The following is a 27,360-nucleotide window of genomic DNA, read 5'->3' as shown; positions in this document are numbered from 1 at the left end:
AAAGAGATTGGAGAGGAAAGGAAGAACCAACAAACAGGCTGAGAAGGAATAATCAGGCATGGGTGTGGTATCCTGAAAGTCAAGTTAAGAAATTTTTTAGAGAAGGAAATAATCAACTGCAAATGTTGCTGATAAGTCAAAAAAGACAAAAATTGTGAAATAACTATTGGATTTAGCCATGTGGAGGATACTGACACTGGTAAAACAAGTTTTGGCAGATTGATGGCGGTCAAAGCCTGAGTAGAGTGAGTTAAAAGGAAACAGAGAAATTGGAAATAGTGTATATAAACAATTCTTTCAAGAAGTTTTCCTGCAAAAGGGAGCAAGGAAATAGCTGGGAGGGGAAATGGTGTCAAGATTTTTCTTTAAAGTGGGAGATGTAAAAGCATGTATGATTCAGTAAAGAATGAAAAATTGGTAACCTAGGATGGAAAGAGAAGAACTGCTAGAGCAATATTCCGGAATAGACAAGAAGGGATGAGACTAAACACACAAGTTAAGATAATGACTTTAGATAGCAACACAGGAACTTTTCATAAAGGTTATGAAAGCTGGCAGCAAGGCAGAGTATGTGAGCGCAGATAGTGGGAGATGGTGGTGGGAGTGGAAAGTTCTCTTTTGATTGCTTCAGTTTTCTCAGAGAAGTAATAATAAGCAAGATCATTAGCTGAGAGTATTGATGGTTTGAGAAAAGGGTAGAAGGTAGTCTAGGAAAGTGGAAGAACTGAACATGTGCTCGGGAACTACATATACTTTAGTATAGCTAGAGCAATGATTTCTGTAATGTTCACATTTTTGTAGTAATGTCTGTCTACTTCAGAAGACTACATGCTTCTGGAGGACATAATCCATGAATATACATCTTGGGTTCTCTAGCACTCAAGGTAATGCCTGGCACATAGCTGGTCCTTAATAAATGAAGTTTGAGTGATTAAATAAGCCAGCCACCCTCTATAGGAGCACAAGGCCTTTATTTCTTCACCAGTCTGGCAACATAATCCCCATATGCTAAAGCTTTGGTCACAGCCCAACTCCTGAAGGAAATTTTTCTTATCTAAATGAAAAAGATAAAAGAATTACCTTGATATGATTCAAACAATACAAGCCTTTCAAAATGAGGTATATATTTATTAGGGAATCTTGGTACTGAAAAACTAAACCAGATCAACCCCTCACTTTACAGATGAGGAAAATGAGGCCAAGAGGCTTACTCAAGGTCAGTCAGTCAATCTACTATTAAAATAGCTTCAATTGAAGGCATCACAAATTCTACAGATAGAAAAGCCAAAAACAAAAACAAAAAAAGCTTACTTTGCCATGTTTTTCCTTCATGGCATTACTTTGGTTGTCTGTTTCTGTCTTCTTGGTATCATCTTTTGGTTGGTCTGCCTTAGCTTTGTTTTCCTCAGCAATTGAGTTTTTCTCAGTTGCACTACTTGAATTATATTCCCACTTCACAAACTTCTCTTCTACTATGCCCTTCAGCTGAAAGTCATCCATCCTTTTTGGGTCAAAGCCTTCAATCTATATAAAAAGGCATTCCAAATTGGTAGTGGAAAGTTATTAAAAGAAAAAAAATGATGGACAAACAGACAAACCAGAATTCCAGCTTTAAATGTGTGAACAGAGCACTCTGCAAGAAGGAACTACGTATATACATGTGCATACATGTTACAAACTGATGCTTACCCAACTTCCAAGTAAGCAAGGAAGAAGAGGGGGTTTTCTTTGTTGTAGAAAAAACATCACCATTAAAGCAAAACAGTAAGAAGGGATTCCGCCATCAGTTTGGGAGTCAATATAGCACAACTGCAAAATGAAGGGGAAAAAAAGTACCACCATTTAACTTTCTTTCTGTTCTCCTAAAAAATAAAAGTAGCTTTTGTCTTCCTACCATAATCATTGTTAAAAGTTCAAATAATGACAAATATAAGGAATGACCTGAAATCATACCACCCTGAAATAACTATTTATATATTGGTAACCATCTTTCCATTCATTTCCTTACTGCATATGAAGATACATACATATTTTAGTTAAATGGAATCATATCACACATAGTGCTTTTACTGTGAACATCTTTTTAAAATCTTATTTTCTTATCTTGCCTCTACTTCTGCCTCAATGTTAACGATCTTCTATGTACTCTTCCATGCCTTTTTCTATACTCAAATAACCATATACAAATATACATTCCTATTTTCTATATAAATACAGGGAGGATTTTATAGTTTTTGTCATGTTTTACCAAAATAGACATCTCTCTGTATATTACTCTTCTCCCTTAACAATGCACCAAGAAAGTCCCTCTTAGTCAATTAGAATATATCTAACACATCTTTTAAAATGGTTAAATTATAGCCTATGATCTGGATGGTTATTCAATAGTTCCCTCACCCAAGGACTTTCACATTCTGTTCCCAGTTTTGCCACTTTAAACAGTCCTGTAATATTTATCCTTATACATTTTCCTAAATACTGGTGCTCATTTCTATGAGCTATATTCCCAGGAATGTGTTTGCTAGATTTTAAAATGTGATATATTTAAATTCTAATAAATATTATAAGATTGTTTTCCAAAATCAGTACAGAAATTTCTCTTTTCATCAGTAACAAAAAGGTATACACATGCTTCCCAATACTAGGTGTTACAACCTTTTCTTCTTTAAATATTTATTTTATTTACTTATTTATTTGGTTGTGCTGGGTCTTCGTTGCGGCTCGCCTGCTCCTTAGTTGTGGCTCGCCTGCTCCTTAGTTGCAGCACATGTACTCCTTAGTTGCGGCCAGAGGGCTCCTTAGTTGTGGCATGTATGTGGAATCTAGTTTCCTGACCAGGGATCAAACACAGGCACCCTGCACTGGGAGCGTGGAGTCTTAACCACTGCGCTGCCAGGGAAGTCCCTATTTTTTTTATTTTTTCTTTTTAATTAAGTAAAGTTGATTTACAAAGTTGTGTTAGTTTCAGGTGTACAGGTGTTACCACTTTAAAAAAATTGTCAACAAGATGGGTGAGATATAATATCTAATAGTTACTTCAATTTGCATTTTCTTGATGCTAAGAGGTTATACAAATTTTCATGTATTTACTAACCATTTGGATTTGCTCTTTTCTGAACTATTAAATCTTTTGCCAGTTTTTCTATTTTCATCAATACATATCGATTTGTACGTGTTCTTTTTTATGTTATAAATAATAACTCTTTATATCTGACATACGCATTTGAAAAATGTTATTTTTTCCTAATCTGCTTTGGCATCATTTATAGTACTTTTTATCATATAAAATGTATTGTTTATATAAATAGTTAAATATGCTTAATATCTTCTACGTTTCCTACCATGATAAAGATGTTTCTCCAATCCACAGGTTACATATACATACTCTTAAATTTTCTTCTAAAATTGTGAATTTTCATTTGAGTGCAATTTATTTGTGCATTTAGTGTGCTAAGGGTCCAACATTATTTTCTTCAAGAAAGGTACAGTTCTGACAGAACCATTTATTAAATAAACCATTGTTTTCTCACTGAAATCTTTTATTCTTTTCATAGATTAAAATCTCATTTACCCTAGGACCTACTTATGGGCTTTCTATTCTGTTCCACAGATCTACTTGTCTATTCCTATGCAATGGTATACACTTTAAAGCAGTTTTATAGTGGTAAAGTACCTCCTCCTTCATTAGTTTTCTTTTTCTGAATTATTTTGGCTTCTCTCAAACATTTATTCTTCCATACTAACTTTAAGATTACGTTATAATTTTTTTCCCCAAATTCTTGGTAATTCTAATTCAAATTATTGTACATTTGAAAATTAATTTAAGGGGACTTTACATTTTAGGGATACCATCTCCCTATCCAATAATTTGGTGTATTTGCATTTTCCAAAAATTTAGGAGTGGTCATCAATTACTCTTTCCCTCACCTCTTGCATCCATTACCTCTGCAAGTCCTACTTCCAAAACTTATCCCAAATCTGTCTACTTAGCTTCATATCCATTCTAACTTAGCACAGATCATTATCCTCTCTAGCTGATCTACCACAACAGCCTGTTCACTGGGTTCCCTATTTCTACTCTTTACCCCCAGAAGACCTTTTCCAAGCATAAATCACGTCAAGTCATATACTGCTTTTAAAACTTATCCAATGAAATTAAAATACAAGTTCCTTACCACTGGAAGTGCCTGTCTAACCTCATCCTCTACAACGTTCACTCTCACTCGCTTCATTCCAGTCACTCTTGCCTTTTTCTGCTCCTTAAGAGCTCATTCTCACCTTACAGGCTTTTTACTAGCTATCCCTTGGATTCTATTCCCTGAGACGATCAAGTGGCTGGTAACGCTGGTCAGAGTTTATATATCACATCCTCAAAGAGACTTCCCTGACCATCCAGTGAAATGTCACTCTCTTATCACATCACCTCATTTTAATGGCACTAAATTCTACCAGATATTGTGTTATTTATATATATTTTTACTGTCTGATTCTTCCAAAAGTATGTAAGCTTCATGATAGCAGGACTCAGTACATCTTGTTAGATGTTTCCAACACCTAAGAACAGTATTTAGAACACAGGAAACATTAACAAATGTTTGCTCAATAAATAAATTTGTTCAGATTTTGTTTTCACCATTCAATAACACAATTTTCTTCCTGTACCCTTATTAAATTTATGTTAGTATTTTATAATTTGTGTCACTGTCATGAAGATAATATTTTTCCCTGCTTCTATTCTATAAGATTATTTTTATGACAGAGAAAAGCTACTGATTTTTGTATGTTTATACTGTATTTAGTCATCACAAATTCTAGCAGTTTTTAACTAGGGTTTTCTAGGTATACAATCATATCATTAGCAAAGAGAACATCTTATTGTTTTTCTAATTTTTTTTTAATTTCTAATTTCTAATGTTTTTTCTAATTTTCTAATTTACATTCATTACTTCGTTTTCCTTCCTTGCTGCATTTTTTAAATCTCCAAAACAATGTATAACATAATTGATGAACATCTCTGTAATATTCCTTATTTTAACACATATGGCTTGAGTAATTCACTTTTTTTTTTTTTTTTGCGGTACGCAGGCCTCTCACTGTCATGGCCTCTCCCGTTGCGGAGCACAGGTTCCGGAAGCGCAGGCTTAGCGGCCATGGCTCACGGGCCCAGCCGCTCCGCGGCATGTGGGATCTTCCCAGACCAGGGCACGAACTCGCGCCCCCTGCATCAGCAGGCGGACTCTCAACCACTGCGCCACCAGGGAATCCCACTTGCGTATATATATATATATGTTGTGTTTTTTATTTAATTTTACTTTTGGCTGCATTGGGTCTTCGTTGCTGCACATGGGCTTTCTCTAGTTGCAGCAAGCAGGGGCTACTCTTCGTTGCGGTGCGCAGGCTTCTCATTGCAGTGACTTCTCTTGTTGAGGAGCACGGGCTCCAGGCGCACAGGCTTCAGTAGCTGTGGTGCGTGGGCTTAGTTGCTCCACAGCATGTGGGATCTTCCCAGACCAGGGATCGAACCCGTGTCCCCTGCATTAGCAGGCGGATTCTTAACCACTGTAACACGAGGGAAGTCCCCACTTTCTTATATTTTATTTAGACTTTTGCATTTATTTGAGTAAGATCAGCCTGTAATTGGACTGTTATTATTTTCCTTACATAATAAAGACGTAGCATAATCACTAAAGCCTTAGTAAATTTAAGAATATAATTTGAAATAAAAAAGGATTAAAAAACACTGATAAAAAGAGCTTAGGACTTCCCTGGTGGCGCAGTGGTTAAGAATCCGCCTGCCAATGCAGGGGACAGGGGTTCGATCCCTGGTCTGGGAAGATCCCACATGCCATGGAGCAACTAAGCCCACGCGCCACAACTACTGAAGCCTGCGCACCTAGAGCCTGCGCTCCACAGCAAGACAAGCCACCACAGTGAGAAGCCCATGCACCGCAACGAAAATAGTAGCCCCCACTCGCCACAACTAGAGAAAGCCCACACGCAGCAACGAAGACCCAAAATGGCCAAAAATAAATAAATACATTTATTTAAATAAATAAATAAATTTGAAAGAGAGCTCAAAATATTCCACTAGAATAAATTCTCATTTATCCAGGGTATTAGGACAAAGGGTATGCTGCCTAATGAATAAGTCAAGTTAACCAGAAACTTCTTTGCAACTAAAAGGAGCTGCTCATGTAAGCTGTTAACACTATCAGACATCTCACAGAGGAAAAACACTGAGGTAGTTTAACAGAGAGCTCTTAAAACAGAGATCTCATAGCCAAGACATGGAAATAACCTAAACGTCTATAGACAGATAAATGGATAAAGGAAATGTGCTATATACACACAATGAAACATTATTTAGCCTTAAAAAAGAAGGAAATTCTGCCATTTGCGACAATACAGATAGACCTAGAGGACATTATTTATGCTAAGTGAAATAAGACAGGCACAGAAAGACAAATGTTATATCTCACTTATATGTGGAATCTAAAATAGTCAAACTAATTAGAAGCGAAGAGATTGGTGGCTACCGGAGGCTGGGGTAGAGGGAAATGGGAAGATTGTTGGTCAAGGGGTATAAAATTTCAGTTACACAAGATGAATAAGTTATGGTGATCTAATGTACAGCGTGGTGACTATAGTTAACCATACTGTACCATATACTTGAAATTTGTTAAGTTAGATCTCAAGTGTTTTCTCACTACACACACAAAAACCGTAACTAAAATGGTAACTGTGTGAGGTAACAGATATGTTAATTAGCTTGACTGGTGATTATTTCACAATGTATACATATATCAAATCACCAAGTTGTATACCTTAAATATATACAATAAAAAATACAAATAAAGTAAAACCCCCAGGAATCTCTTTTAGATGCCAGATATTGCTAAAATTAATTCTTATGTTAACTACAAAAAGTGGCTCTGAGTCAGGAAACGTGACTATATTGGACTGATAAGGCTACGAGTTTTGCTGCCCAGAGTATTAATAGGCTTTCCCAGAAAACAATTTCTTATTAGTAGAATGCTAAGAATATAGCTACTTAAGAATGGAGACAGCCAGAGAACAATCAACAGCAATCTCATGATATCAATTACAAGAATAAATTATATTCATATACTACAATTTTTCTGAACCCTCAAATCATGGAAAATCTGTGCTTTACTAAATAACATACAATGTGGATTAAAACTTCAAGATAAATAAAGCTGTTGGAAAAAAATATTTGAGAGGAATTATTTGAGAGAAATCATTTCTAGGTTTCTTACAATAAACTCAGAAAATGAAAATCACTGGGAAAAGCTCTTTGCAACTAACACAGCTGCCAAAAATGAGACACATCGCTCTGTTGGAAACAGAAAGGAACCACTCTGCAACCAGCTTTGTAACACGTTTTTTAGTGTCCTTCACTGATTGGTATGTTTAGAATCAATATAAATTTGAGTAACCTTTTCAAAGAGACCACTTTAGGAAACAAAGTTTATAGGCCACTTTTTTTTTCCCAAATGAAAATAAGCTGAATACCATTTATAGTCGTCTAACACAGTCTAATTACTTAAAAGAACAAAAGAAGTGTGTGAGAAAACTAAGACTATTTATGACCACTAAAAAAATTAAGGCATAATTAAATAGTACCATCCCAGAGGCAGCTATTTATTCCTTCATTCCTTATGAAGCCACTAACCTTCCTGGAGTTGATAAACTTAGTTTCCTGAGTAATGGCTAGTCCTTGTCTACCAGTCTCATCCCATACTCTGAGAAACTTTAGTTACTAGGGTTATCACACCAGTCCTATCCCTGCTGACTTATCGTTGTTTAAATAATCTCACTTGCCAATTGAACAAAAAAGATTTGTGTAGCATTTTAGAATTCAAAGTATATTCTCATTCATTATCTCATATCACTTTTGAAATAATCTCTCCAGATAGAAAAATTGAAGCTCAGATGGATGAAGTGCCTTGCTCAAATTGATATAAATATCTAGTATAAAAATTAGAGTTGGAATTGGTTTATTCCATTTCACAGCACTAAATTTCTGTAGTATGCCAGGCATTATGCTAGGCACAGAATATAATGAGATAAATAAGAGGAGGTTCACCCTCCCTCAGACTGGTTCACTGCTCCCAGTCACTTCCAAGGATTAACAATCTTTCTGAAGAACTGGGCCATGTATTCAACAAATATTTATTAAATGCCTACTCTGCACTGGCACAGTAACATAAGAAGCACGAGGACCAGCCGTGAATAAATAAAACAGACTAAACTTCCTATCCTTGCAGTTTATAATTTCATGGAAGAAAACAGATCACAAACAAATATATGAATATGTATGGAAGGTGGCAGTAAGTGCTATGAACAAAATAAAGCAGGGTAAAGGCAGAGAGAGTGATGGAGGCAATGCTATTTTATACAGGGTGGTCCAGGAGACTCTGGTAAGATGACATTTGAGCAGAAACTTGAAAAAAAGTAAAAGAGTGAACCATTCTGGATATGTGGGGTAAGAACATTTTAGATGAAGGGAATAGCAAACACAAAGGTGTTAGGTATGAAGACACCCCAACTTAGGCTTTCTGACTGTTCCATACTTTTCAAGCTGTTCCTTACTCAGACAGCTGGTTCTGTCCCAACTATGGGGAGAATCAAAAGTCGAGACAAAATATTTCTAAAAGAATCCTCTGGCTGTTTTTGTTCTCAAGTTATCACTCCACCACTACCCCACTAACTCATCTTCTTTGTATAAGACAGAGAATTTACTCATCATTAGTCTAACAAGTAATGAATACTACACTGATGAATACTATATACAAAAACTAAAATCTCTCTCTCTCTAGTCATTTGGACTGATATTTACCACTCCTCGCCACCTCCAAAGGGTAACCTGGAGCACAGGGGGAACCACAGCCTTTAATAATATGTGAATTCTAATTTAGGAAACTTAGATAACGAATTCTTAGCAGTTGGCCATTCAGAAATTGCTGCAGGGGGGATTTCCCTGGTGGCGCAGTGGTTAAGAATCCGCCTGCCAATGCAGGGGACAGGGGTTCAAGCCCTGGTCCGGGAAGATCCCACATGCCACGGAACAACTAAGCCCGTGCACCACAACTACTGAGCCTGAGCTCTATAGCCCGTGAGCCACAACTACTGAACCCATGCGCCTAGAGCCTGTGCTCCGCAACAAGAGAAGCCACCGCAATGAGAAGCCCGCTCACCACAATGAAGAGTAGCCCCCGCTCGCGGCAACTAAAGAAGGCCCGTGCACAGCAACAAAAGACCCAATGCAGCCAAAAATAAATAAATAAATTCATTAAAAAAAAGAAAGAAAGAAATTGCTGCAGGTTACCAATAATTTAGAGGAAAGAGAATAATGTTCTAAGACAGAGACTGGGAAAAAAATATGCTAACAAAAGAATCTTAACTTGCATAACAATATCTTACAACCTTACAACCTTAACTTACAATTACAATTAAGAGTGAAAACTTGAGTCTCAAATACTAAGATGTGAAAGAGAATATTTCTACACTGAATAAAAGAGAATAAAGTACAATAATTAAACATTCTAAAGTATATTAATAAACTCTACATGCCTATGAAACTATTTTCATGTCCATTATCAGAACCTGCCACACCACTTTCTGTCCACAAATAACTATTTTGTCCCCATATTATTATGATTTATGTTACATGTTAGTGCAAGAAAAAGCCTCAGTTATCTTAAATGTTAGGTACTTTTTTCCTCTGTTCCACTTACCTTAGCCCAATAGCGAAAGGCTAACACCAAGGGAGTAAAGACAGGTTCCATTTTGCCAAGAGCAGCAAGTAAGTCAGTAGTGAGGCATGCCATATCATTTCCTGCACTCACTCTACAAAGTAAACCACTGTGAATGAGAAAGAAACAAATTTTCACTGTACTAATACCTTAAAAACCAGAATACTTCAAATCCTGTGGCTATCCTTTCCAGTCACCACAATTAACACCTAAGAATTCATAATAAAAACAAATGTTTTAACAAACTTAGAGCTAACAGAAAACTATATATCATTTCCATCACTAGAGTTCCATATAAATTAAAGATGTTTTAACTATCCATTTATACTTCAGAAATAAATTTTAACCTCACTTAGTATTTAATATTTAAGTTCATGAAAAATTAATTTCAAAAGCAGCATTAAGATGCACCAAAATTTGATTTATGTGAGGGGAAAGACATTGATATCATCAATGTCAAATAGTACAACATACCTTCCTAGTCCATTCTTTTTACCTTGCACATGATAAAAACAAAAAATGAAATACTGGGGCTTCCCTGGTGGCGCAGTGGTTGAGAGTCCACCTGCCGATGCAGGGGACAAGGGTTCGTGCCCCAGTCCGGGAGGATCCCGCATGCCGCAGAGCGGCTGGGCTCGTGGGCCATGGCTGCTGAGCCTGCACATCCGCAGCCTGTGCTCCGCAACGGGAGAGGCCGCAACAGTGAGAGGCCCGCATACCGCAAAAAAAAAAAATGAAATACTGAATTGACTAGCTATACTTCTTGACTCTAATTTTTCCTATCCAAGCTTTCATGACTTTATTGATATGCTATTTTCAGATTAGAGATCAGAAAGAATTTATCTATTAATCCACAAGTAATGCTTATATGTAAGTGAATATAGGAGCTACATTAAACGGAGTGACAGAATTGTAGAAGAAACATTTTTGTGGCAGGGAAAAGAATGTGACTGAGGTTGCCGCAGAGGCAAATTTGACACAATGTGGTAGGAAAAACACTAGAAGTCAGAATACCTCTATTCCAATTCTGATTTTCCCCTGAATAATTTGAATTTGGACAAATCACTTAATCACTCCAGGTCTCAATTTTCTAATTTAGACAATAAGGAAGTTGAACTAGATCTCCAAAGATTCTTCTAGCTTTGAATAAAAAAACAGAGTAATCTTAAAATGTAAGAAATAATAATTAATAATCAATAAAAGAATATATTATTTCCATATTGTTTCCATCTCTCCCACACTGGTTTCAAATACAATTATTTCAGTTTCCTTTGTCAAAGGCATGTTGCTCTCTCAGTCCTATAAATATCTGAATAGAAAGCGAAGATCAATCTTCAATGACTCCTTGAATTTCAGTGAACTAAAAACTAGATTCTAATAGACCCTTGAGAAGACAGTCTATTTCTTATTTATGTTTGAAATAAGCAAAGCAGTACCTAACATATAGTAAATGCTCAATACTGTTGGGTGAATAAACAAATGAAAAGTTTTGCATTAGAATGTTTTATTTTTAACTCTCTAATAACTCCATTTCTTGTTCACATGCTTTTAGCAGGCTTGCTAATTTTAATAAATAGAAACTAGCTTAGTCAAATTAATCCAAGAAGAAATCTAAAACAAAACTCTTCTCTCTTACAGATATCCACTGCATACTTGGTTGTTGTTAATTTTTTTAAAAAAAACTTTATTTTCTCTTCATTGTTACCGACCTTTTCCGATCTTTGCACACCACAACAGGAACTTTAGCGTGAAAATCAGATTCCACATCTACATATAATACTAGTAAAGAAAAAAAATAAAACATGTAAGCTAATGTCAACATCTCTCAAATGTCTGCTCTATGGTAAACATTAAGTAATCGTTTCCTTCTAAAAATCACTCTCACTGCTTCTGTGGGACAATCCACTCTTCTCGTTTTAAGCATCAACCCAACAGAATCTCTTACCTCTCTTGGTGTCATTTGCTGTATTATCACAAACCACAGACAGGCAGAGTCCCAAATACTGTCCGAACATTATAATTACCTTAAGAAGAAAGGTTTTAACATCCCTAAAAGTTTGAATATTTCCAAGTAAATATACAATCTAGTCAAAGTTGTTAAACCTTCATAGATATAGCAAACAGAGGACACCACTTACTTCCGAAGGCTATTTCCACAGGAGTCACAAAAGGAGAACCTACAATGCTTTGACAATATAGTTCTTTTAAATTATCCATGGCAGTAAAAGGCTAACTCTACTGGCCCTATTTCCTGTTAATATACGAAGAGTCTGCCAAAGCTCTTAAGGAAGGACTAACAGATGAAGTACACTTCCACTCTGAAGTCTTTCTCTACATCTCCAAGGTAGGCCCCATGCCATAAAATACCTAATCTAAACAAAAATAGATGGATTAACATTATCTCATTTGAAGTTCAGAAAAAATCTCTTAGTAGTACCTGTTGGAATTATTAATCTATTCAAAACAAATGTGCTGAAAAGCTTCATGTCAGGAATTACATTATGCATGATGGATATGACAATGAATAGATACAAAGAGCTCAATTAGGGATTTGGAAAACAAATATATAAACAAATAAATCCTGCAGATAACAGGACAGAGGTCTTTAAAGAGTACAGAGGGCATAAAGGAGGGAATAATCAATTTTACATTCAGACTGAATTTTAGAAACCTATGTTATATGACTTAAGACGATCTATTCATGTATTTTAGTGGAAAACATATTTAAAATATTTTTGCTACGTTGATAGTGTCTAGTGAGTCTAAAGAGGTAAAAGCGCTTATCTATATTATGCTTTAGAGTTTTTGTGCAATGAGAGTCAACTATTTATTACAGAAGAAAACTTCCTTTACAGGTTAAACTGGACCAAAATCATCCCTTAAATATTAATATCCCAGGAAAATGGCCAAAAAGCTGATAACTAACGGAGAGCTGATAGGGCAGACAGAGAGAAGAAAAGAACTTTAGAACTGACACTAGAGCCAATGAGAGGGTATGGCTAAAATCAATAAACTATCTCTTCTAAGCCAAAATGGAAATATTTTTGACAGGTAATTATGATTCATAAAATATAAGATGACAATAGTAATAATAATAACAATCACAGCAGCAGAAATTTAATAAGAAGGTACTGTAAACCAGGTACTTTTCTAAGCTATGGCTTAACCCATTTCATCCTCATAAACAACCCTCTCATCAAAAAGATACTACATTATTGCCATTTTATAGATGAGAAAACTGAAGCATTAACACTTAAGTAATTTGTCAAAGGACACACAACCAGTAAGTGGTACAACTAACTAAAATTTGCACCTGGAAAGTCTGGCTCCAGATTCTGAGCTCCTAAGCATTTACTTTGTATAACAAGAAAAGCAGTAAATAAAACCAAGAAAATAATATTCCAGACTGTACTACATGACCTGGGACCTGCTTTGAGAAAGCTGTAATTTTTAAAATTTTTATTTAAAAAGTATTGTTACCTATATGAATGTCCTTTTTACATAAAAATCAATCCAGACAGATGAGCCACATATGAAAGACTTAGTAGGTATAATCTGGTTGATGTACTATAAATGATTAACGTTTTAAGTGGGGAAAAAACATATTCAATGCATACACACATTTTTTCCCCAAGTCTCTCCCTAAATCTTCCTTCATCAACAATCTCCTAATGATTACAGGTTTTCTGTCTCATTTTACACAAGAAGCATTCATAATACTCAAAGGCAACATTTTGAAATTACCCAAAAGGCAATCATTTTTAATATATCAATTTTAAATATGATACTTTTGATCTGACATGTAAATGTTCTAGTACACCTATTAAAACATATGCAATACAATGACGCAAATATGCTAGTAGTTTTACTTTAACTTGGTTAGGCATACATAAACAACACAATGCATATATCTTTAAAGAACTTTCTTTAGAAAAACAACTTTAAAAAGAAACTCACCACTTTTTTTTAAAATCCCAAGCACTTGTATCAGAAGATCTGGATGATTCATCTAAAAGAAGTTTCAAATTAATAAATACACTAACTTCAAAGTTCAAGTTTCAGAACTTTAGAGAATACAAGTAAAATCATGCTCTGTATTTTAAAATAATGAAAACAGAATAGTGTTCTACTTTTATGTTTAGAAATCTTGTTCATGGATGAAGTAAAATCTAATAAATCATATAGTGCTATTATTCCAGCAACACTACTAGAATTAGTGAGTTCTTAGAGTGAGAAAAGATTCTGCAATTTCATATCAAAACAAATGAAAAAAGAAATCAGTTTACCAAATGATTTCTAAAGAGAAGTTGTTGAGATAAGAAATTTAAGGGATATTGACAACTGGCAGCATGGCCAAAAGGCTTAGATTAAAGTACTACTTTAAATAACAAGCATGTCAAATATTTAGCTTAAATGTGTACTTTGCTGCTATTTAAAAAGCATTTAATAATCATACCTTACTTGTAAGTTAACGACTATATCAGACTAGAAATTAAAACATCAAATTTTCACCCAAATCAAACCTCCTTGAGCATAAACTTATTATTCAAAAAGTTAAAAACACATCAAATATCAACTGATTATTTTAAATGTTTGATATGTCAGGAAATAAGCAATGTTAGCAATGCTAAACAATATTGGTATTTTGCTAATGGTCTTAGCCACTACTTATTAAAAGTACCTATAATGTGGGGCTTCCCTGGTGGCGCAGTGGTTGAGGGTCCGCCTGCCGATGCAGGGGACACGGGTTCGTGCCCCGGTCCGGGAAGATCCCACATGCCGCGAAGCGGCTAGGCCCGTGAGCCATGGCCCCTGAGCCTGCGCGTCCGGAGCCTGTGCTCCGCAACAGGAGAGGCCATGACAGTGAGAGGCCCACGTAATGCCAAAAAAAAAAAAAAACCAGTACCTATAATGTACCAGGCACTATACAAAACATACTTGGTATATATATCACCTTATTTAATATTGAAGTTATTATTCCTATTTTGGAAATTAGAAACTGAGGCTCAAGAAGGTCAAGTAACTTGCTCATTGCAGCCAAGATTTGAACATCTACAGATGTATGATTTCAAAATTCTTTCCTCTTTCTATACTGCTTACCATAAGCAATAACTGTTCAACACGTTCAAATACAAGCATTTTCCTTTTTTTGACCACCTTCCTCTTCTTTTTTTTTTTTCTCCCTTATTTTCTTTAATTCCACCTATGCCTGACACCTAAAAAGTACTTTCCAAAAGCACTGTTAAATCATGATGGTAACATTCTACAAGCCAGAGTTTTATATTCTCCTATATCTTCTCTAAAAAGATAACCAATAAACAATACCAAGTACTAATTAAGAACCATACAGAAAAGGGTCTTGTCTAATTACTTACCTTGGGAGGAAATTTTATATCTATATTAACATCACTACTTTTCAGAGCAAACTTAGTCAGAGACGAGCCATACAACCTAAGTGAACACTCTGGAAATGAAGGGAAAATATCATAGCATGAAACAGCATGCAAATATGAGAACTTTAAAAAACAGTGATAGGAAAACTGCATATATTTCAATTCTGTGTCTTCCAATTCTAATACAGCAATTATAGAAGAATAATATCCTTTTCTAACTGATCTACAAAATAGTAAAAATGTTTCTCAGTTATAGGGTTCAGGAAGAGAGAAATTCAAGTTCAGTGTTTAAACAAAATTTTAGTAGTAATTCATTTAGGAATAACTAGAAGTATGTTTCACATTTAATATGTAACAGTAAAGAATGTACTAACTTAGCTATAGCTACTGTCACAAACTACGTATTTTTTTAGATATTTATATTTACTTAAATAGCTCTTTAAATGAGGAAGGGATCACAGACATTCAGCCAATGCTCTTTAAAAACACAAAGTGAAGCCAAGTCAATTGATACTGCAGACCTAAAACCAAAAAAAACTCTGGCTTTCAAGAGTTCACAGAACAAAATAAATAGGAATAATAACATGCTACCTACATCTTTTGCAAACTATCAAATATGTTATTTCAAAAATCATAATACAGGGCTTCCCTGGTGGCACAGTGGCTGGGAGCCCGCCTGCTGATGCAGGGGACGCGGGTTCGTGCCCTGGTCCGGGAAGATCCCACATGCCGCGGAGCGGCTGGGCCCGTGAGCCATGGCCGCTGAGCCTGCGCGTCCGGAGCCTGTGCTCCGCAACGGGAGAAGCCACGACAGTGAGAGGCCCGCGTACCGCAAAAAACAAAAACAAAAACAAAAATCATAATACGGTAAATTTTTAAATGATCTCAGCAGAGGGCAAGTTGAAAAATAACATGATTGGGACTGATCATGGGATGTTTAGTATGTTAGGAAGTGTTAAGTTTGTACTCAGTTGAATTTATAAAAGTCTACTTTTCAAGTTCACAAAATGTCTGAAAGTCATCCAAGTCATTAAAATCATAAATATTTCACTTCTATTCTTATAATAATAAGTAAATTATTCCTATGTATAATTTAAATTAGTATCAATGTGTTTTAGATAGAAAACTACATTATAGAAATAATAAAGAAAAATTAAAATTTCAAATTCTTTCTTATAAATCTCACAATGGCTTGATATAAAATTATAATTTATCAACTGTCTAAAATCCCTCTGGTGGTAAGAAACAAGTCTTACTTAATATCCATTTACTTAAATTCAGTATTAATGCAAAAAAATGATGAGGGCTAAGCAAATAATCTATACATAAATGTCTACCATAAACCTGACCCAACTCCCCCTTGTGCCAAAAACATAAGCTTTCTGTAAAGAAAGATCAAGAGTCAAAAAAAGAAATAAAAGTATAAATTTTACCTCTAACTTCCTTAAAGTAAATTAATTTTCCCCACTATCAAGCAATAGGAATTTTATTCAGTAACTAGTTCAACTGTATATACTGAAATAAATATGACTAAAATGTCCATTCAGAAGTCAATGATACTGAAAATTTAATATAAAATATAATATTCAAGCACTAAGCAATTAATCTTGTATCTGACATTTTAAAAATCTTTTTTTCTTATTACAAAATTTATGCTGTGCCGTAATTCTCCATTTTCCTTTTCTGAAATATCTCCCCCCCAAAAGTCATTTACAAATAATTAATCTACTGTTAAGATGGAGAAAAAAAGAGAAAGAAAAACATTAAGAATTTACCCTAAGTTCAAGAGGAAGCAAGAGGAAGAGTTGTGTCATTTTAAAAATTAAGTATAAAATGAAGCTGTACCTGGTAAAAATGCTGTTATAACCTTTGACATTTCCTCCACAATTTCCTGACGAACTCTGAGGTCATCATCTGTTATTCCTTGTTCTTTTGATAATTCAATAACTGCAACACTTAAAGCAGCCAAGTGGGCAAGGGAAGGAGGTGGCAGAGAACGAAGCTCACTTTCTTCCTGTTTTTCCTATTAGTGTGACGTTTAACAACAACAATATAAAAAAAGATTTCTATTTTAATGTCCTCGTATTTAGGAGAGAAGGACAATATCAACAAACATGCACCTTCTATTGCCAGATTTAAGAAACCTAGGATACGGAACTGAACAAAAGAGACAGAGATCCCTGCCTTTGTGAAGCAGGATTGAAAGAATGAGAGGTGCTGTGGGGGAGGTTGCTATTAAACATTTAAAAAATAAAACCTGTTTTACTTTACTGTGTGCATAAATTCTGAAATGCTACATCAAAGCCAAGATTCCATAAGTAACAACATTTAGCTGATCATTTTGCTGCAGCCAAGAGACGTTGTCTTAGTTATAGCAGAAGGTCTTGAATGTCTCTGATTGGCATGTACAGTACCAGATTAAATGGTCACAGGAAAACATCCTAAACAATATCGCCATGTATTTGATACACTGCCTCCCATTTAAAACTGATTTCGCTGTTATTTTATACAAAACTAGGCAAAATGTTAAAAAAAAAACAAAACCTCTATTCTGCTAAAAGTTTGAAAGCCAATTTAAAGCAAGGAGCTGAAGAGGGACTATATTATATATGCACAATGATTTTTAAAATTAATTGATTACTCTGATTTTAAAAACTACATGCTAACTGCAAAAGCTACATGAATTATAAGAAAAAAAGAAAATCACCCACCAGCTCACATCCTACTATTCCATACATTTTTCAACATAACAGACTATACCATTTCTTTAATATTATAACAAAAACATTTTCTATTATCACATTTCAGTCAAAAAACAATCTCTTATTTTTTTTGAGATATGGAGCTCCCAAAAGAATAATCAAAAGTAGTTTATTTTTCCCGCTCCCCCACTCAATATAGTAAAACAAAGACTTTGGTCTATTCCTAATTCTATTCTTTGTTACCATATTCAGTCTTAATGTAAATCAAGTTTACCTATGGTACAGAATAATCAAACACAGGAAGTAAGACAACCTTGTTTTTATAAGTTTCTGAAATCATTTCTGCAACCTTAACTATAAACTACATCTTAGATGAGCATCTAAGTTTTCAGGACTACTTTCTTTTTAGGATTTACCCAAGGTATTAACAGCAATATACCTAATGAAAAAATGAAACAAAATTAACATGCAACAAAATTATCTTTATTTCTAGATTGAAAATAAGAGGATAAAAGACAGTGAACACTCTTCTATCTATGCTATCCCGCATGCTGCAATAAGAGCCTGCACGCTGCGACTAAAGATCCCGCATGCTGCAACAATCCTGCTTGCCACAACTAAGACCCGGCGCAGCCAAATAAATAAAAATAAATTTTTTTTTTGAAAAATAAGCCTATTCTACCTCCTTTAGGATACTGTTCCATCAAACATTCTCATTTATATCCTCATATCATTGATCATCCTGTCAACCTGATATCTTCATATATCCTCTGTCATAAATATGATCAATTAAATTCCTACGCTTCTGTAACTTACATTCCAATTAGAGAAAATAGACAACAGATAAATAAATATATATTATGATGTCAGGTAGTGTTATTAAGAAAAATAAAACAGGGTAAGAGGCTACAGACTGTTGGAAAGACGGTATTATTTTAGAATAGAGTAGACAGACAAAGCCGCTCTAAACAGGTGAAGAGACCTGAAAGTGAAGAAGAGAGACATTTAAATTTCTGGAGGAAGAGCATTCAAGACACAGAAAACAGTAAATGTGAAAACTCAGAGGCAAAAAAGTACCTAATCTTATTTAAAGAGAGCAATATTTCTGAGGCTGAGTAACAAAGTCGTGACTGTGAAACATGATGAAACTGAAAAGTTAACTAGAAGCCAAATATTGTATAACCTCATGAAACTTGATAAGGGCTTAGAATTTTATTTTAAGTTGCGAAGGTACTGATGGGCTATAAGTAGGAAGGAACTTCATATACTTTATTTATTTATTTTTATTTTTGTGGTACGTGGGCCTCTCACTGTTGTGGCCTCTCCCATTGTGGAGCACAGGCTCTGGACACGCAGGCTCAGCGGCCATGGCTCACGGGCCCAGCCGCTCTGCGGCATGTGGGATCTTCCCGGACCAGGGCACGAACCCATGTCCCCTGCATCAGAAGGAGGACTCTCAACCACTGCGCCACCAGGGAAGCCCTATCATATATTTTAAAAGAACAATTCTGGCTACTGAATGAAGAAGACTGGGTGTGGGGGGGCAGGGCAAGAAGTGAAATAAATTGGAAATAGTCCAGGTGAGAGATAGAAAACCCTTAAGCGTGGAAAAACAAATGTTAAAACTAATGAACAAAAAATTAAATACAAAGAAAACATATTAAAAGCAGCAAGGGAAAAACAACAAGTAACACACAAGGGAATCCCCATAAGGTTAACAGCTGATCTTTCAGCAGAAACTCTGCAAGCCAGAAGGGACTGGCAGGACGTATTTAAAGTGATGAAGGAGAAAAACCTACAACCAAGATTACTCTACCCAGCAAGGATCTCATTCAGATTTCATGGAGAAATTAAAACCTTTACAGACAAGCAAAAGCTGAGAGAGTTCAGCACCACCAAACCAGCTTTACAACAAATGCTAAAGGATCTTCTCTAGGCAAGAAACACAAGAGAAGGAAAAGACCTATAATAACAAACTCAAAACAATTAAGAAAATGGGAATAGGAACATACATATCAATAATTACCTTAAATGTAAATGGATTAAATGCTCCCACCAAAAGACACTGACTGGCTGAATGGATACAAAAACAAGACCCATATATATGCTGTCTACAAGAGACCCACTTCAGACCTAGACACATACAGATTGAAAGTGAGGGGATGGAAAAGATATTCCATGCAAATGGAAACCAAAAGAAAGCTGGAGTAGCAATTCTCATATCAGACAAAATAGACTTCAAAATAAAGACTATTAGAAGAAACAAAGAAATACACTACATAATGACCAAGGGATTGATCCAAGAAGAAGATATAACAATTGTAAATATTTATGCACCCAACATAGGAGCACCTCAATATATAAGGCAAATACTAACAGCCACAAAAGGGGAAATTGACAGTAACACATTCATAGTAGGGGACTTTAACACCCCATTTTCACCAATGGACAGATCATCCAAAATGAAAATAAATAAGGAAACACAAGCTTTAAATGATACATTAAATGAGATGAACTTAATTGATATTTATAGGACATTCCATCCAAAAACAACAGAATACACATTTTTCTCAAGTGCTCATGGAACATTCTCCAGGATAGATCATATCTCGGGTCACAAATCAAGCCTTTGTGAAGTTTTAGCCACAACAATCAGGGAAGAAAAGGAAATAAAAGGAATCCAAATCGGAAAAAAAGAAGTAAAGCTGTCACTGTTTGTAGATGACATGATACTATACATAGAGAATCCTAAAGATGTACCAGAAAACTACTAGAGCTAATCAATGCATCTGGTAAAGTAGCAGGATACAAAATTAATGCACAGAAATCTCTGGTATTCCTATACACTAACGATGAAAAATCTGAAAGTGAAATCAAGAAAACACTCCCATTTACCACTGCAACAAAAAGAATAAAATATCTAGGAATAAACCTACCTAAGGAGACAAAAGACCTGTATGTAGAAAATTATAAGACACTGATGAAAGAAATTAAAGATGATACAAATAGATGGAGAGATATACCATGTTCTTGGATTGGAGGAATCAACATTGTGAAAATGACTCTACTACCCAAAGCAATCTACAGATTCAATGCAATCCCTATCAAACTACCACTGGCATTTTTCACAGAACTAGAACAAAAAATTTCACAATGTGTATGGAAACACAAAAGACCCCGAATAGCCAAAGCAACCTTGAGAACGAAAAACGGAGCCGGAGGAATCAGGCTCCCTGACTTCAGACTATACTACAAAGCTACAGTAATCAAGACAGTATGGTACTGGCACAAAAACAGAAAGATAGATCAATGGAACAGGATAGAAAGCCCAGAAATAAACCCACGCACATATGGTAACCTTATCTTTGATAAAGGGGACAGGAATATACAGTGGAGAAAGGACAGCCTCTTCAATAAGTGGTGCTGGGAAAACTGGACAGGTACATGTAGAAGTATGAGATTAGATCACTCCCTAACACCATACACAAAAATAAGCTCAAAATGGATTAAAGACCTAAATGTAAGGCCAGAAACTATCAAACTCTTAGAGGAAAACATAGGCAGAACACTCTATGACACAAATCACAGCAAGATCCTTTTTGACCCACCTCCTAGAGAAATGTAAATAAAAACAAAAATAAACAAATGGGACCTAATGAAACTTCAAAGCTTTTGCACAGCAAAGGAAACCATAAACAAGACCAAAAGACAACCCTCAGAATGGGAGAAAATATTTGCAAATGATGCAACTGACAAAGGATTAATCTCCAAAATTTACAAGCAGCTCAATAACAAAAAAACAAACAACCCAATCCAAAAATGGGCAGAAGACCTAAATACACATTTCTCCAAAGAGGATATACAGACTGCCAACAAACACATGAAAGAATGCTCAACATCATTAATCATGAGAGAAATGCAAATCAAAACTACAATGAGATATCATCTCACACCAGTCAGAATGGCCATCATCAAAAAATCTAGAAACAATAAATGCTGGAGAGGGTGTGGAGAAAAGGGAACACTCTTGCACTGCTGGTGGGAATGTGAATTGGTACAGCCACTATGGAGAACAGTATGGAGGTTCCTTAAAAAACTACAAATAGAACTACCATATGACCCAGCAATCCCACTACTGGGCATATACCCTGAGAAAACCATAACCCAAAAAGAGTCATGTACCAAAATGTTCATTGCAGCTCTATTTACAATAGCCAGGAGATGGAAACAACCTAAGTGTCCATCATCGGATGAATGGATAAAGAAGATGTGGCACATATATACAATGGAATATTACTTAGCCATAAAAAGAAACAAAATTCAGCTATTTGTAATGAGGTGGATGGACTTAGAGTCTGTCATACAGAGTGAAGTAAGTCAGAAAGAGAAAGACAAATACTGTATGCTAACACATATATATGGAATTTAAGGAAAAAAAAGTCATGAAGAACCTAGGGTTAAGACAGGAATAAAGACACAGACCTACTAGAGAATGGACTTGAGAATATGGGGAGGGGTAGGGTAAGCTGTGACAAAGTGAGAGAGTGGCATGGACATATATACACTACCAAACATAAAACAGATAGCTTAGTGGGAAGCAGCCGCATAGCACAGGGTAATCAACTCAGTGCTTTGTGACCACCTAGAGGGGTGGGATAGGAAGGGTGGGAGGGAGGGAGATGCAAGAGGGAAGAGATATGGGAACATATGTATATGTATAACTGATTCACTTTGTTATAAAGCAGAAACTAACACACCATTGTAAAGCAATTATACTCCAATAAAGATGTAAAAAAAAAAACCAAAAAACTAATGAACAAATTCAGCAAACTAGCAAGATACAAATCAGCACACAAAAATCATTTGCATTTCTATACACTAACAATGAACAACCTGAAATAAAATAATTCCCCTTAAAATAGCATCAAAAAGAATAAAAGATTTAAGAATTAACCAAGAAGATGAAAGAGGTACAGTGAAAAAGACAAAACATGGCTTAAAGAAATTAAAGAAGACATGAATAAAGAGAAAGATATTCCATGTTCATGGATTGGCAGACTTAATATTGTTAAGATGTCAACAGTACCCAAAGCAATCTACATATTCAATGCAATCCCTATCAATATCCTAATGACTTTTTCTTTTGCAGAAATAGGAAAAAAGATCCTAAAATTCACCTGGACTCTCAAGGGACCCCAAATAGCCAAAACAATCTTGAACAAGAGGAACAAAGCTAGGAGACTAACATTTCCTGATTTCAAAACTTACTACAAAGCCACAGTAACCAAAACAGTATGGCAGTGGCATAAATATAGACACAGAGGCCAATAAAGTAAAATAAGAGAGCCCAGAAATAGATGTTCATATATAAGGTCAAATGATTTTTAATAAAAATGTCAAGAACATTCAATGGGAAAGAATTTCCTTTTCAAAACATGGTGCTAGGAAAGCTGGATATCCACATGTAATATGGAGCCTCGTCTTACACCACATACAAAAATTAACTCAAAATGGATCAAAGATCTAAACATAAGAGCAAAATTATAAAAGTCTTAGAAGAAAACAAAAGAGAAAAGCTTCATGACCTTGGATTTGGAAATGATTTTTTGGATATTAAACAAAAACACAGGAAACGAAAGAAAAAACAGACAAATTGGACTTCACGAAAATTAAAAACTTTTGTGTATCAAACAACACTACTAATAGTGTAAAAAGGCAACTCATAAATGGAATAAAAATTTGCAAGTCATGTGTATGATACAGAATTAATATCCAGAACATACGAAGAACTCTTAAACTCAACTACAAGAAAATAACCCAATTCAAAAGTGGTCACAGGACTTGAATACACATTTCTCCAAAGAAGATATATGAATGGACAATAAGCACATGAAAAGGTGCTCAACATCACTAATGATTAGGAAAATGCAAATCAAAAGCACAATGATATACGACTAGGATGATTATTATCAAAACAAAAACAACAGAAAAAACAACAACAAGATTTTGTGGATATGAAGAAATTGAACCCTTGTGTACCACTGGTGGGAATGTAAAATGGTACAGCCCCTGCAGAAAACAGCATGGCAGGTCCTCAGAAAATTAAACATAAATTTACCATTTGACTCAGCAATTCCACTTCTGGGTATATACACAAAAGAAATGAAAGTAAAGATTCAAACAAGTATTTCTACACCAATGTTCACAATAGCAAAAAGTAGAAACAACCCAGACATCCATCCATGGATGAATGGACACACAAAACATGGTATATACTACATAGAATGGAATATTATTCAACATTAAAAAGGAAAGAAATTCTGACACGTACTGTACAACAATATGGCTGAAGCTTAAAGACGTTACGCTAAGTGAAATAAGCAGAATAGGACAAATATATAATTCCACTTACATGCGGCACCTACAATAGTCAAATACAGAGACAGAAAGTAGAGCGGTGGTTACCAGGAGCAAGGGTGAGAGAGAAATGAGGAGTTATTGTTTAATGGATACAGGGTTTCAATATAAGTTAATGAAAAAGTTCTAGAAATGGATATTGCAGATCATTGTACAATAATGTGAATGTACTTAATGTCACTGAACTGTACACTTAAAGATGGTTAAAATGGTAAATATTATGTCATATATATTTTACCACAATAAAAAAATTGTTTTAAACCTTCAATGGCACCAATAGGATAATGCACCACCTTCTTAACATGGAATATACAGCAATTTAGTTTCAGCATGCCTTTTTAGGCCCTCCTCCAACCATTCCCTCCCCGTAACATCTGGGGCAGATATCCATAGTTAAATAGTCAGCAGCTTCCAAAGACTATTTGTGATATTGGGTCTCCACATCATTACTCACATCATGACACTCTTTCTTGTATCCATCTGGTGAAACTCTAATCCCTGAAGTTGTAATTTAAAGGTCAAATATTCAGTGAAGGCTTCTTAATGTCTTTCCCTTTCCAACATAATGAAATGCTCCCTTTAATTCATGATTAATAACATGCTATGCATTCCATCACTTTACTTTCTGAGGTAATCACTTATTCTCCTCCTTTTAAACACTGCCTCATCTACTGGCTTGTGTTTTCAACAAGTAAGCACTCGTTACCTCTATAATAACAGCAACAACAACCACCATTTACTGAGTACCCACTATGGGCTTGGCATTGTGCCAGGGGCTTTAGAGCTATTATGTCACTTAAGTCTTAAAATACACCTCCTTAGGGAGCTATCATCAAAATCATTTTATAGGGGGCAGAGTCAAGATGGCATACTAGGAGAGCACGGATTCACATCTCCTCATAACTAGGGCACTTACCAGGCACCACGTGGGACCACATACACCTAAGGGAACAGGGCGAACCCCCAGCGACTGGGTAGGATGTGGGGCATGGGGGGAGTGATGGGGGAGGAGAAGTGGAGGTGGGATGGGACTGGTGCCCCTGAGGGGCAGCTGGCAGAGGGGAAGGGATCCCATGCCAGAAGGAGGATATTGGGGAACCACTGGGAGGGCAGAGGATCAAAAGGGAACATGGTCAGTCAGGTTTCTCCTGCCCACTTGAGCCCCCAGGAACCTGCTGAGACTCTGGGCCTGATCCTCTGCACACTGAGGCCCCCTCCAGCAGAGCGGGTCCTGAGGGAGTGGGAGGGAGGGAAGGGGGAGCAAAAGTAAAGGCCGGACCTCTGGGATGAGCACCCCTGAGGGGTGGCTGGGGGAGGGGAGGAGCTCCTACACCCAGAGGGAACCACCCATGGTTAGGGGTCCAGCGGCAACAGTGGAGACCCTGGGGAAGATGGTGGGGAGGAGCATGAAGGAACGGAAGAGAACTGAGCCAGCACTTTCCCCGTCCACTTAGGCACCCCAGGCCTAAACCTCTGCCCTGGAAGCCTCCCTCCTGCCGCTCAGAGCCCAAGCCCTGCCCCTACACCCCCATCCAGGTCCCTACCTCTACCTTCGGAGACACCCTGCAATGCGCTGGGCCTAAACCCCACCCATACACCCTCACTCAGGGCCCTACCTCCAAACTCCGGAACTCCACACTCCAGAGGCCCTCCTTTCCAGGTGCTGCCCCTCTCCTTCAATGCCCAGATCCTAAGCAGAGGTCCTGGGCCACGCTTGAACAGAGCCCTGCATAAGTCCCGTTCAAGCATCACCCCCCCCACCCGCCTAGGTCCCTGCCTCAGTTCCACCCCCACCTAAACTCTGCCCCCATAGCCAAGGCTTTTTTTTTTTCTTTTTTCCTCTTTTAGATTGGGGTTCTGTTTTACCTTGTTGATTCACTGTTCTTGATTCTTCTATATTTTTATATTTCCTAATAAATCTTTTATTTTTCAAATTTTATTTTATTCTTTATATTTTGTTATTGTTCTCCCCTTTTGGCTAGTTCCCCGCTCTTTATTTTCTTTTTCTTTTTTCTGCTGTGGTTTTATTTTACCTTGTTGCAGTTGTTTCAATTAGTTTTATTTTTTCCTAACGTATTTTTTATCTTTCTAATTTTATTTTTTTATTCTTTGATATTGTACTGCCTTTTTTTTTTTTTTTTTTTCTTTTTTAACCTCACCACAAAGCTTGGAAGATCTTGGTTCCAAGGCCAGAGGTCAGGCCCAAGTTCCGGTGGTGGGAGCTCTGAGACCAAACCACTGGACTAAGAGTGAACCTCAGACCTCAGGGAATATTAATCAGAGTGAGACCTCCCGTAGGTCCTCATCACACCACCAAGGTCCAGCTCTACCCAACTGCCTGAAAACACCAGTGCTGGACGTTTCAGGCCAAACAACCAGGAAGACAGGAATACGGCACCACCCATCAAAAAGAGGAAAAAAAAAATTTAACGACAGAAAAATACGTTACACATGAAGGAGCAAGGTAAAAACCTACAAGACCAAATAAATGAAAATGAAATAGGCAACCTACCTGAAAAAGAATTAAGAGTAATGATAGTAAAGATGATCTAAAATCTCAGAAACAGAATGGAGAAATACAAGAAACATTTAACAAGGATCTAGAAGAAGTAAAGAGGAAACAAACAGTGATGAACAACACAATCACTGAAATTAAAAATACTCTAGGGCTTCCCTGGTGGCGCAGTGGTTGGGGGTCTGCCTGCTGATGCAGGGGACGCGGGTTCGTGCCCTGGTCCGGGAGGATTCCACGTGCCGCGAAGCGGCTGGGCCTGTGAGCCATGGCCGCTGAGTCTGCACGTCCAGAGCCTGTGCTCCGCAACAGTAGAGGCCACAACAGTGAGAGGCCCGCGTACCGCAAAAAAGAAAAACAAAAAATACTCTAGAAGGAATCAATAGCAGAATAACTGAGGCAGAAGAACGGATAAGTGACCTGGAAGATAAAATGGTGGAAATAACTGCCAGAGAGCAGAATGAAGGAAAAACAATGAAAAGAATTGAGGACAATCTCAGAGATCTCTGGTACAACACTGAACACACCAACATTCGAATTATAGGGGTCCCAGAAGAAGA

General features: G+C 36.4%; 1 protein-coding gene across 11 annotated transcripts in view; it reads right to left on the bottom strand.

Moving 5' to 3' along the window:
• The window catches only part of TUT4 (terminal uridylyl transferase 4), a 149,605-nt gene that overhangs the window by 46,033 nt on the left and 76,212 nt on the right, over window positions 1-27,360 (bottom strand). For all 11 annotated transcript variants that reach the window (XM_082833147.1, XM_082833153.1, XM_082833151.1 and 8 more), the window contains 7 exons: window positions 17,015-17,192; window positions 15,152-15,240; window positions 13,734-13,785; window positions 11,486-11,555; window positions 9,759-9,885; window positions 1,690-1,809; window positions 1,312-1,524 (listed from right to left, as the gene is read on the bottom strand). In XM_082833147.1, coding sequence (XP_082689273.1) covers window positions 1,312-1,524; window positions 1,690-1,809; window positions 9,759-9,885; window positions 11,486-11,555; window positions 13,734-13,785; window positions 15,152-15,240; window positions 17,015-17,192 — 849 coding nt within the window. The remainder of the gene's footprint in view (window positions 1-1,311; window positions 1,525-1,689; window positions 1,810-9,758; window positions 9,886-11,485; window positions 11,556-13,733; window positions 13,786-15,151; window positions 15,241-17,014; window positions 17,193-27,360) is intronic.

Source organism: Leucopleurus acutus, assembly GCF_964270905.1.
Source record: "Leucopleurus acutus genome assembly, chromosome: 2".
In the NCBI taxonomy this organism is placed as follows: Eukaryota; Metazoa; Chordata; class Mammalia; order Artiodactyla; family Delphinidae; genus Leucopleurus; species Leucopleurus acutus.
The sequence above is the reverse complement of the archived record's forward strand: the minus strand, read 5'-3'. Positions and strand labels throughout refer to the sequence as shown.